Source organism: Periplaneta americana, chromosome 16, assembly GCF_040183065.1.
Source record: "Periplaneta americana isolate PAMFEO1 chromosome 16, P.americana_PAMFEO1_priV1, whole genome shotgun sequence".
NCBI lineage: Eukaryota > Metazoa > Arthropoda > Insecta > Blattodea > Blattidae > Periplaneta > Periplaneta americana.
The window spans coordinates 58824234-58837712 of record NC_091132.1 but is presented as its reverse complement, the minus strand read 5'-3'; the positions used below and the strand labels follow the sequence as shown (position 1 = coordinate 58837712).

General features: G+C 32.4%; 1 protein-coding gene across 1 annotated transcript; it reads left to right on the top strand.

Moving 5' to 3' along the window:
- The first annotated feature begins 6 nt into the window (after positions 1-6).
- Positions 7-10437, top strand: LOC138716343 (vesicle transport through interaction with t-SNAREs homolog 1A-like). Its single transcript, XM_069849326.1, has 5 exons — positions 7-172; positions 379-437; positions 667-808; positions 898-1109; positions 2052-10437. Exons 1-5 carry the CDS (start codon positions 79-81, stop codon positions 2208-2210), a joined length of 666 nt encoding a protein of 221 aa, XP_069705427.1. The 5' UTR covers positions 7-78; the 3' UTR covers positions 2211-10437.
- Positions 10438-13479: the final 3042 nt, after the last annotated feature.

Sequence of the window (13479 nt, the reverse complement as noted above, 5' to 3'; positions counted from 1 at the left end):
TTGACCTACCAACACACAAATAACAAACAACAAAGTTGTAAAACGACTACAATTGTTATTTTGACAGCAGAAGGAAACATGGCGTCGTTAATGGAGAACTATGAGCAACAATATGCTGTTTTGACAGCGGATATTACGGCCAAGATTGGAAAATTAACATCATCACATGGCGGTATGTGGCACAAAACTTTCTTATGTTTCGTTTGGTCATATTTGAAATGTTATGGTATACTTTCTTATTTTAAACTCATAATTGGAATTCAGACAATCATACAGTACCAAATAGAATAGTCCATGCACGGCAGAGTTGTAATTTAAGGAGTGATCTTCTTTATAGCACACGTAATTACAGCATATCTTTATTTTATATTGCCGTAGCTGACAAGAAGACACTTGTCCTTGATGTTGAAAGACACATGGAAGAGGCCCAGGAACTGGTAAGTATTAAGGGACGTGAGAAGTTTGGGGTCACTCTGAACAGATTATAAATATAGATTACAGATTATAAATTAAACTACATTAAAGTAAAAACGATTAAAAGTATTAAAATAAAGTTGTAATATGGGTAATAGAAATGTCAAACACAAAGAGTTATGTTGTTCACATGTTAAACACATCTAGATTCTATAGTTATGTTTATGAATTGATTTCTTCCTGTTAAACTAGCTTGAGCAGATGGAATTGGAAGTTCGAGAGGTAGAGGCGACTGCTCGGCCACGCTTAAGGACACGAGTTGATAGTTACAGGGCAGAACTAGGTAGACTCAGTCAAGAGTTTATGAAAGTGCGAAGCCCTCCATTTCAGGATGGTACGTTTCTTCTTGTAAACATTTAAAATTGAATAATACTATGTAAGAAAGGTACTAAAAAAAGTTTCTATTAATTGCTCTTTTTGTAGGCTTCTTTGGGCAAGATGATCTATATGGGGGAGGAGTCAGCATGAATGAAGAACAAAAATTAAGACTTCTTGACAATTCTGAGAGATTAGAACGAACTGGACGTCATCTTACTACAGGATACAGAATTATATTAGAGACTGAAGAAATTGGCTCTCAAGTGTTGCAAGATTTACATGCTCAGCGGGAAACAATTCAGAAATCACGAAGTAGAGTAAGTGGCACTAATTATAATTATTTATTTATTATTTAATATAAATAACAATAGATCATCAGTGTGCTACATTTCAGGGATAAACTCCAGAACACGGATTGCACCCTTTCCCTCTTACTTCAAAATTCCAATCTTGTGCACACAAAATAAATTATTGGCACTGAAAAGTGCCTTTTCGTAAATATAATGATGCGCATTCGTCAAACGCAGACAAATCTGCTCTTTTTAGTATTTTAAGACATAATTTGGTAGGTGCAATCTGTGTTCTAAAATTTTCCCCATTTCAGAATATCGAGTAAGTACTTATGTACAGATTGTGCAAATTAAAAATAATTAAAACCCATATTTTTTATTGATGGCACAAAGGTAGATAAATAAGTTCATAAAAAAGATATGTCCGCTGGACCAAAAATAAATAATTGAATAAAGCGATAGCGACATATGTACTTACGTGGTATTCTGAAGTCATTCCCATCAGTGATTATAATATTATAAATGTGCAACCTATGTTCATTACTGTTTTGAGTTTACATCTCTTCAAATCAGGCTGGAACACGTTATCAGAAAATATTAACACCTAGCTTGAGGAGTGAACTATATTAATTACCACAATGATCAAGTACAGAAAAAAGTTATACATATATAAAATGTAACAGATTCGCATATTTCAGTTTCAGTTTACATCTCACGAGTTAAAATGACAGTTATATTTTAATTTTACTAATGATTAATAAAGTAAATTAGAATTAGGCCTACAATATGTAATATTTTGTTGAAATCTGAAATATATAGACTTCTTCTTTTCACATACTGCATTCTAATGTCAAAAAATCTGCATGATGCAAATGTGTTCTATTGAGCGAAGATAATTACAAAATGGATACCTCAGGTTTTCCTAGATATTTAAATTTTTTTCTAAAATAATGTGTATTTTACTTTCAGCTACGGGAAACAGATGCAGAGTTGGGACGGAGTTCACGGATTGTCAGTGGAATGATCATGCGATCTATGCAACATCGTCTCGTTTTGTTTGGAGTAGCTATTGTCTTTGTAATTGTTATTGTTTTAGGTATTTATTTTACGGTTAGTAAATATACATAGTGGCAATAATGGGATAAACTTATACAAGCATGCAGACAATTAGACGATACTTTTTCGTGTATATAGGCTCTATTTCATAACTGAAATACTAACTGCGATTACAGACATATTGAATTGAATGTGGCTGATAATATTAAGAGGAAGAAAAGGTGAAATAGGATGACGATTGATAGGCAACATTGATAATGATTTACCTTAAGTATATGTTTCAAAACGTTATTGAGATTATAGTGACTTAATCAAGTTTAAATAATCGTTGTGGAAAGTATATAAAGATTCTGCTCTTCTTGATCTGACATGTTGTGCTTAGTTCCATTAAATACACATACACAGTTTCAGTTAATGAAGTAGATACCTACAAATACAAATAATTTCATTTTACCCCATAAGTTATATTTAATATAAAGTTCGTTAAATGTAGCTTCAAATGATAAAAGACTGCATCATGCTTTATTTATTAATTTTAGTCAAAAATTTCATTACCAGTTTGTGCTAAATGTTACAAACCAAACTGTTGCTGTTCATTTCCTGATGAAGGAAGTGAATGTGTGCCTTGTATTGCCCTCTTCTCTTGTTGAGACCTTGCCTCATACTTAACCATAATCGAAAAGTCCTAGAAATTGCCAATATCTGCTGTCGAAGGTGGTTTGTCACTGGAGAGGGAACATAGCAGACCAATATGTCCCATATGCTGAGCAAAATGAATACGATTTCGCTTATCTGGGCTGTTAGTAAAATCAGGATTATCATCTTGTACGTGAATTCTTTAAAAATTCGTTTAAGGTACTTTACACTGTTTTGTAACTGTAAAGGAATATTTGTCATCTTTATTGTTATTGCTGTAAGGTTGACATGGATAATAGTACTATTATAATTTTTGCAAAGCATGTGTTTTGCTGCCATCTATTTATAATAATGATGGACATTTAAACAAAACAATATGGTAGCGTACTCATATATGTATGTTGTGGTCCTTTATTTAACAAGACTAAGAATGGTTACCAATAACATAGATTTCTAATCACAGATGAAGAACGCATCTATGGTTGGCACTATGCTTTTATAGAATAAAGATACTGGTGTATATGAGAGGAACAAAGATAGAAAAGTTATTGATTTCTGTTATAGTATCCCCAAATCCATTACATTATTCCTCAGATTTTATTGTTGATGTGGACCTATGGTAAATGGAACTGATTTTTACTACCATGTTAAAAGTATAAAGTCATTATTTCTGCAAGATAATAGTATATGAAGGATAAAAGTTCTAATGTAGATCGCATGTTGTAATATTTGAACACTTATCTTTTTTATGACCAAATGCAAAAACTTAATGTCAAGTAATAAGTTGATATTTCCAGACTGTATCTAGCATCAGTGGCCTATTTGTATATGGAGAGGAGATTCGTAATTTTTGGTAATATTTTTTGTACAGTTCAGTGTCCTTAGATAACATCTATATAAGAAATTAAATATTTTTTGCCCAACACTTTTCTTTTTAAATTTATTTTAGCTGTTTTTCATCAAATTAATCTTAAAACTAATTCCTAATAGTAAATTTGTTATTCCAATGAAATCAATATGGTCTCTGTTATACTTAGGAAATTTTAGTTCGAAATAAAAATGTCACATGTGCTTAATGTGGTCAACCCATTCTCCAGATCTCATACCCTTTGATTTTTGCCTCTGAGGTCACTTTAAGTTGCAGGTCTACCAGAAGAAAATCTGGGACGTCGACCCCTGTCATGTGACAACGAACATGTTGCAGTGTTTACATTGGAACTGGTTGCAATGCATTTATTGACCTCCGCCCGACTCTTGAAGGCCGCTACATTTACCACATAGTGAAATTTATATTTTGAACTGACATTCCCTGTGTATGGAGACTTTTGGAACACTCTGTATTTTCCAGTTTACTGTTATATCCTTGTATTTCTATTATTATCAGCTTTCATTATTATTGAATAATATTCACTGATAGAAGCTCTTCCACTTTTATATTTAAGAACCAAGTATACAGATCAAATGTGGTTAAGTTGTTATTCACAAAATACACCTCTTGAGGGTAGCATTGGTGACATTGATGTTAATGAGATAAGACGATGAAATGGAATGTAGTCTTTTGTATAGAAGTCCACAATTTAAAATACTCATTTTGTAATATATTTCTCATGTTAGCTACTTGTATGGTTGTGAAACTTGGACTCTCATGTTGAGAGAGGAACAGAGGTTAAGGGTATTAGAGAATAAGATGCTTAGGAAAATATTTGGGGTTAAGAGAGATGAAGTTACAGGAGAATGGAGGAAGTTACATAACGCAGAACTGCACACATTGTATTCTTCACCTGATATAGTTAGGAACATTACATCCAGACGTTTGAGATGGGCAGGGGATGTAGTACATATGGGCGAATCCAGAAATGCATATAAAGTGTTAGATGGAAGACCTCAGGGGAAAAGACCTTTGGGGAGGCCGAGACATAGATGGAGGAAGGTGGGATATGATGCTAGGGACTGGATTAATCTTGCTCAGGATAGGGACCGATGGTGGGCTTATGTGAGGGTGGCAATGAACCTCCGAGTTCCTCAAAAGCCATTTGTAAGTATGTTAGCTGTCATATTGGTTCAATGGCTAGAGCTCAGGACTCATACCCCTGATTTATGACATGTTGGGCAAGCCTGTGATCCAGATAACACAGGGGTTTTCACTCGGGCTCCTGTTCGCATGTGGGATCCCAATAAATGTTCGTCACCTCATCTCATTGCAGGTGTAGCGTAGACCGTCTTCCTATGGCGCACTCTATGCAATGACTGTGTTGGTAAATTGGCTACATAACTGGCTTCATATGGGTGGATGATGGAGAGTCAAATACCCGCCATTAGTAAAAAATGCAACATATATCTGCATATGTTATTTTTTCTTTCCCTTTTGAGCATTTTCATAGACCAACTAGTTTATAAACTAAATACATAGGTTATATTTCATTGTTATATGTAGTCGGGTTTACAAACTATCAGCCAAATACAAAGCAGCTCTAGCTCAGTTAGCTGACAGCTTCTCAGTAAGGGAACTGCTTATTTTCAGAAATTCATAACAGATAAAGAGGTTGGAGAATAGACAGTTTCCTAACATTCATCTTATTATTGTTCTGTTATCACCATATTATTTCATTGACCCTGAAGGTCTCCATTGTTTGAATTGATTATTAGTCTTCTAACAGTTTTCTTCTAAAATTACACCAGATTAAAATTTTGTTTATTGATAATTTAATGAGGCCCACACTTGTGAGATGTCTAGCATGCAATTCAGTAATTCTTCCCGCTATACATAGTGGCATGTAGGATGGAAAAGGGAGAGGTTAAACCGACAGAGAAAGAAGAGGTAATTTAATGATATTGTATCAACTGTGTCGTTGTTCTTAGTGTTGATGGAATTCGCGATAGCACGATGGTATTTTGGCAGGATGGATCTGGGAATTTGCCATAGGAAAACTTAACATTGCCTTATATTTGGGGAGGGGGGACTTGGTAATTTGTAACCGTGCTTGAGTGCAGCCTTTCAGTATGAGTCCCATTCACCACCCGTAGATCACACTGTTATTCACGAATTTATATATGATATGGTATTTGAAACATCCCTGTCAAGATTTAAATACATATTACCCTTTCCAATTGTATTTATAATTCTTGAACAGTGTCAAGTTCTTTATTATATGAGTGGATATGGGTCCAACATGCAAAAGTATTGATGGTGATTTTATTTCACGTGAATTATATAAAAAAAAAAAATTCAAGTATTAAACCCATTAGCTAGAGATTTTGCTGAAGTCTTTTAAGTTAATATGAGTGTTACCAAGCCATTCCAACATGTTTATTTATTACTGTACTATAAAAGTGTTAATTGTATTTTTATATTTATTGAACTTAATGATGCTGCTCATAATTTGATGGAACAAATGTTATCAATGTATTTATTACGTTTACAGAGGTTTTTATTTTTATTATTATTTATTTTTATAATTTTAAATTAATTTAATACCATATTTTTTATGCATGGGCTTAGAGCCATTGTGTGATAGGTAAATCAAATACATGTAACTGAATTTGTGTTCACCTGTAAATGGTAATTGTCTTGATTCGAATGTTATTCATTGCTAATTTTATATTTAGTGAACCATGTTTTTCTTCATAAATAGTTCACATCATTTGCTACTTTATTGTTCTTAGGGTATTTTTGTAAATATTAAATCTGTGTAGGCACAATTGAATTCATATTGACAATAACATACTCTCTAATAATATAAGTTTTGGAATTTATTGCAAGCATTTTAAATGAGGGACGTATTGTAATATCTTTGCAAGTACAGAGTCCATTTCATATATATTTTTTTAACAGAATTATTATCTTACTGGAACTGAGTTTCTATCAAGACTAACAAACGCAGAGAACATTGACTTGATTGCATACTTGTCATAATTTTGATTATAATTATTGTCTTTTCATGTGCTTCATGCATAATAAGATCTTAGCTCTATTAGTGCATGTATATAGACTATTAACAATGAACATATTTCAAAAAGAGAATTATTTTCAGTTATCACCTTCGGATGTGTCTTTCATTTGCTTCCCAGTAAACATTTTACATTTTGCTTAAATATTAACATATGTTTGTTATAAATTCCGAAACTTATATCTAAAAGAAAGATAAAGTTATGATGCTATACTATCTGGATATTAAATGAATTTTACAAATTCTAATGCAGTGATAATGTTATGTATGTATACTGGGTGTTCATTTCAAAGTGTGTCATGACATCACTGTTGATGAGTCAGCTATTTGAAGCGAGTTTCAGCTTTTATGTCAGAGAAGTTGTCTATTAATCAAGGCGTTCAATCTGAACTTGAGAATGTGTACGGTATAACTTGAACATCGTAGCAACAGATGGCAGTCTGTACGGTCTGTGTGCTACCATAACCTCTTTCGAACTGTATTTTGCGAAGCCAAGTCGTACCCAGGGTATTTGTTATCATCGGTTGCGTACGGCAACATTCCACAACACAAATCAAATGCTCCGTGTCCATGTTGACCGTCGAAGTTAATGTCAACAAATACGTAAGTAATCGTCTTAACCTTCTCCCCATATCTCGACAGTAAGAAAAAAACTCACCTCAGTACATGTTTGGAAACAGTTCACATTCCTGCCACTACCAGCGTCACCGTACGTATCGGTAAGTACTCTTCAGAATGAACGCCGTACTTGCTAGGCAACTTCTCTTGCACATAGGTAATACACCTCTGCGGAAGTGTAGGAAGATTGAATTCTCTAGGCTCATCAACTAGCCACATGACGGCATACAGCGAGCCATGACACACTTTGAACTGAACACCCAGTAGTTTGTCACATAATATTATTCAGTTATTAGGAAGATTTTTTATATTGCAATTAAGTCGAACATTCAGAACAATTTATATCTCTTACATTCCAGTGATTTGTTGTTGGAATCATATTGTTATACACATTTTTGTCATTTATAGCATATGTAGAGTAAGCTAATATGGAATTAATTTCGATGTTATGTTTTTTAGACTTTTTTAAATTTGTATATTTCTCATAAATTTAAAGATCATGAATTTTTCAAAATACAAATCATTATAATTAAACTGATGAAAAGTTTATGTTCATTCCAAATACAAAATGTTTCTTCTTTTTATGTTATAGAATTCCCATATGTTTTCTTATTGTAGCCTATATGCAAAAAGCATAATGGAACGGCTTTTTTTAAGTTCATTTTCTTAGAAGTTTATGTGAGAACAACAAGCAAATGGTATCCCTTGATTTTACATCAGAAGGATGGGGTAATGAAAGTAGTTATGTTTATTTGACAAGCTTTAAGAACTATTGAAATATTACATGATATAGACTGAAAAGGTTAATTGAGGTAGGGAGAAAAATTAAGACAGTGAACGAAATTTGGACTCCAGAGTAAAGGGTTTTACAAGTTTTATCCAAATATATAATTGAAGAGAGTGATCCCAAAATGCACTTAGTCTACTTAGTCACTTGAAAACTCGCTCAGTCTGTAAACCAGTGGATAAAGAAACTAGCCCAGGCCTTTCATAAAAATGGACTAAACGCGTTTTGGGATCACACCCTTCAATTACTTTCTGTGAAAATTAATAGATGAGCATTCCACATAGGTATTACATATTTTTTCTCTCCGGAATATTTATATTTACTGTAATGTAAAGTAATGAATATTAATTTAAATATTTTGGTATTCTTTTATTCTCTTTTAAAATATAAAGTATTATATCTGACGTGATTTTCAATTTAGATAGTAATATAATTGAGTGAAGTAGTAAACATTGTGGGTTACATAACTGTAGCACTTGTAATTAAGTTTTGAACTGCTAGAATGACTGAATGGACGAACTGGAGTAGTATGCTGCATTAATATGGTAGAGGTCCGAAGTTCCATATACAAAACTACCAGTGACACAAAAAAAAAGCTTGAAGTGAAACGTGTTATTAAATAAACCAATAAATGGGATGAAGAAATGTGTATGTTAATTTATCTGTGGGAACTCTATCAGTGAGAATGCTGCTTACTGTTTGGAACTTGGTATAGAGAATATTAAATTATCTTCAGATATGGAAATGAATAACAGCAATGTTTATAGATTACCATTTTTAATCTTGAAATACATACAAAACATACGGCACCATTAGACACTGATTATTATCAGTCATTAAATATCTGTGAGTTGAATGTGAAAGAAATTCAAAATGACTTCCAATTTAAACAGTTGTGGCAACTAATAATATGTAGAAGAACATTTTGGTGGTTTGGTTTATTTATGTAGGAAATTATGTTAAAAATTTGGTCTCCAAATGTTATATTCTAAAAATGACTAAAGTTTCGTTATCTTATTTTTTTAGTTGATTTCAGACAATTGAATTAAAAAATATATACAAAGGAAACTAAGACTTCATAGTGGTGGATTATTCAGTTATAAATTGTCGAGCTTAATCAGCATTTGGATTTATGGAATAGAAGTTTTCAATAGGACAGAAACTGACACCATATTAACAATCATACTTGTATGATAAAATCTGATACAGAAAATAAATCACAGTGTAAAACCATAAACATGAAATAACACAACTGAACAATGTAAAACAGAATCAATAACATTTACAAGTATTCATTGTAAATTGTCATAATTAGGTACAAATTCAGTCTAGTGTTTAATGGTACGTGTTAAAAATAATACAAATATAACTATTGAATATTTGTCTAATATACTTTGTTTTTTTTTTTTTTATAACCCGTCTAAGTGGATCCTTTACCAAGGAAGTTACTTTGCTATATGTAAAAATTGCTTAAATTTGGCGTATACAAAGCTCTTCACTAAGGATTCCAATAGAGATTTGCATCTCAGTAACAGTATTCATTTCTAACAGTTACGTGTGTAATACAAACGAGTACTTTATATACATAAAGAACTCAGACATAAAAGATACTATGCCACACCAAATATAACTATAAAGTGGTTACACTAACACATTTTGAACTGTCAGAATTGAGAACCCAATGAATTTGTTTCCATATATGTTGTTATGGTTGGTGATTAGATAGAAAAAAAAAACCTAATTTGCAAGAAAAGATAAGTAATACATTGAAATTCTTTCGACAATAGAAAGGTTGAATAGATGTGTTTAAAATTTATTTCAATTTTATTTTGTGAAAAATCCCAATAAGATATATTGGGAATCATACTTTGCAAACAGTTTTTGTAAAGATGCTAACACAAAATACTACTGAAGACATAGCAGTTCTATATTTTCTAATTTATGCTATACATTGTGGGTTCAGCATCGGGCAGTATTTTCATTATGTGCTTATAAATCTCGTATCCTGTGCTCATACCGTATCTAAGAAGGATTATGTAATTAAGAAATGTAAAAATCAAGTTTTGAGAGAGATTATGTTCTTTACAAGTATAATATTAAACTGCGTCACATACGTACATACCTATAACAAGTACATAAAAATTTGAACAGTTTTGTATATACAATTAAATCCTACATTATGTACATCTGCAACAATTGAAGTCGAGCACTACTTTGAGGAAAGAATATTCTCAAGTGCCAATATTTATATTTATCATGGAAAAAATGTACATTTCAAATGAGACACCAATAAAAATTGGATTTAATTTGGTATGATGTTTATTATTTTATCCTTATGAGAAATTAAATTTCATGGCAATCTTATTATAAAGTATTACTGTACAATATAACCTATTAATATAAACCTCATTTATTTGTCCTATATTACTTTCCGATGTGTATGTATAAAAAATATGGTCCTGAAGAAAACGAAGTTCTCATTTTTCAGGTGGGTGAGAGTGAAAAATTGACATTTTCTACATTCATGAGCCTCACAAAGTGATTGACACATATGCTTAATGTGCGATAGTCTGAACTATTGGACCACCTTGTTCACATTAAATATGTGAAGATACTTCCATTTAACTTATCTTGGCAAGTTAGGACACTTGATAGTAATGCAGTGCTATACAAATTAGAAGCAATTACATTTGCCTAATTTTTTTATATTGAATTTTAAGAACATTCTCGAAATATTAATTTACAGTATATAAGCGACAAATAATAATAATCATCATCATGATTATTATTATTATTATTATTATTATTATTATAATATGGCTTCTACTGCTGTCAACGAAGAGACTTCCGATCATAAATATCTAATAAAACTTAAATCTGAAATTGGTGCTATTAGAGAAGTGATATTGTTTTAGTATCAGGTATTTGTGTAATTCTTCCTCACTGACTGTAATTCTTACTTAAAAAAATACCTCTAATTAGAATCGAGAATATGTCTTCTAATGGATAAAATGTCGTTGTAGCCAATATAGATGTCCCTTCATCGCCCTCCTTGATCTTTTTAATATCAAAGGATAGGAACTCGACTTGAAATTAATAATAAGTTGAAAACTTTTTCCTCCTATGATGAAATATCATTGGCTCTGTACATCACAACTGTAGTATTTACTTACCAGAAAAAGTAATGTCCGCACTAAACATCCATTTCTGAGACCCTGTTCATGAAAACTTCACTTTACTCGTAAAGAAACAGTATACTTTACCTACAACTTTGTTGAGTTACCTCTTATTTTAAACTTTTATAAGCTGTATTCCCAAATTGTCTTTCAACATAAAATTTTATTCAGTAGCCTATATTGTGATTAAAAAAAATAAATCTAACTTCAAGTAAAGAGTGTCTTTGAATATTCAGAGATTTCTTATATATAATACAAATAAAATTGGATATAAATCTAAATATTAATTGCAAAACAACTTGTGCTATTTGAATTTGTATGCACTGCTGATAGTAGTCCTAAAATATTTAAGTTGAAATATTGGTAACTATGTGAAGAATGAAAATGGAGTAATATTTTACTTATTTAAATAAGTAAAACAAAAACTGAAACTCAGATAATCATGCCATTAATGAAAGTAATAAATCATTGCTTCTTTTTTCTAAGACCAATTTATAAAAACTCAGTATAATGTAATAATGAACCCAATAGAGACGATTATTATACTTTTAACCTGGCCCTAGTCACTATATGAGTATTTTGCTTGTATCAAATTCAAATGACAATCGCACCAAAATGGAAGCAATTATAAGTTTGTCCCTCTCTCTAGCTGACTTTATGAATGTTGGCTACTTCCTGCTAGAAGAATTTTCTTCGAACAATTCACAGTACTCTGTAGAAATAATATTTGTCAGATCAGTAGTTCAGTTATGATAGAATAATTGAGGACGGTTTTTGCAAAACTTGATAACTGAAAAAACTAAATTTTACAGGAGAGACAAAACACTATAGTAAGCAAGTTTTGCTGTATCTCTCACTTATAGCAGAAAGCAAGTTTTGAAAAAACGATCACACTTTGACACACTACAATGAAGAAAATAACCCAATTTTATTAAGACGCTTTGAACATCATGTAGAGGTCTGTCTTATGTTAACGAATCCAACAAAATCTCAATTTTGCAGTTATGAAAAACGGTCCTCAATTACTGTCATGTGTTCGTAAAATCAGTGGCTTTCCTATCCTATTCGGGTTTATTATTTCCTTTAAAAGTTTCTAAACCTTTCCTTGAATGCAGGTATTTCGCCAGAAAACTTACCCTTTTATAAAATAAAGTAAAAGCATGTACAGTCATTAAGTTCTGAGTCTGATGCCTGGAGAGTAGGCACCCACAAGAATTTGGATATCTTACAAGATGCTGCGTAACACGGCATACACTTAAACAGATCTACATCCTCCCTTAAAATAGTCACCGTTGGCCGCTATGCATGTCTGCCAATGTTGGTTTAGCTGCTGGAAGCACTGCTGAAAGATGTTGGCAAGAATGTCCCTACAGCTTCTCTTGTGGTAATCATGACCTCTTCGGCCGAATGAAATCTATGCCTACAAGCCCTGACAAGAAGAATGTCACTATATCAAAATGGGGGACCATACCCTGCAAACGTTACTAAAATGTAAATTTTTAGGGGTGATCCTGAATGCTAATCAGACGGGGTCCGACCACTACACTTATGTCATACAAAAAATAAATATACGAAAGAGGATTTTTCAACATATCACGGGCAGGAGATGGGGAAATCACCCCAAAACACTGGAACTATTATACAATAATATGATACAAGTGGTATTGGAGTATGGCATAGGGGCACTCCCTCACCCAAATAAGACACTCCAACATAAACTATCGTCAACGATATACAGAATAGCAAAACAAATACTTGGAGTAAGAGGAAAACCAAAAAAAAATAAGAGTCTTTCAAGAATTACAATTGGCAAAATTCTACACACAACAAGTAAGAGCATGTCATCAGTATAAATTTCCCAAAGGGGAAGAAAAAGTTATTGGCTTACACAAAACTTCATCTATATTCACGGCAGAAATTAGGGCTGTGGAAGAGGCATTGATCTCCATACATCACACTCAAGATGCATGTATAAGGATATTCACTGACTCGAGGAGTGCCTTACAAGTCATCATTGACACAAAAGTCAATACAGCAAGGTCTATGGCTGATATACACTGTAAACAGTTGATATCAGAACTAAAAAAAGCAAATAACGATATACAATTGGTCAGGATCCCCAGTCACTCAGGAATACCGGGAAATGAATATGTTGACAAGCTGGCAAAATCTGCGGC

Bases quoted from the DNA above. Each gene is read 5' to 3' on its own strand.
- LOC138716343 (XM_069849326.1), top strand. From the start codon at position 79: ATGGCGTCGTTAATGGAGAACTATGAGCAACAATATGCTGTTTTGACA. The intron at 809-897 runs GTACGTTTCTTC...CTCTTTTTGTAG, and splicing joins AAGCCCTCCATTTCAGGATG to GCTTCTTTGGGCAAGATGAT. The intron at 1,110-2,051 runs GTAAGTGGCACT...TTTTACTTTCAG, and splicing joins TTCAGAAATCACGAAGTAGA to CTACGGGAAACAGATGCAGA.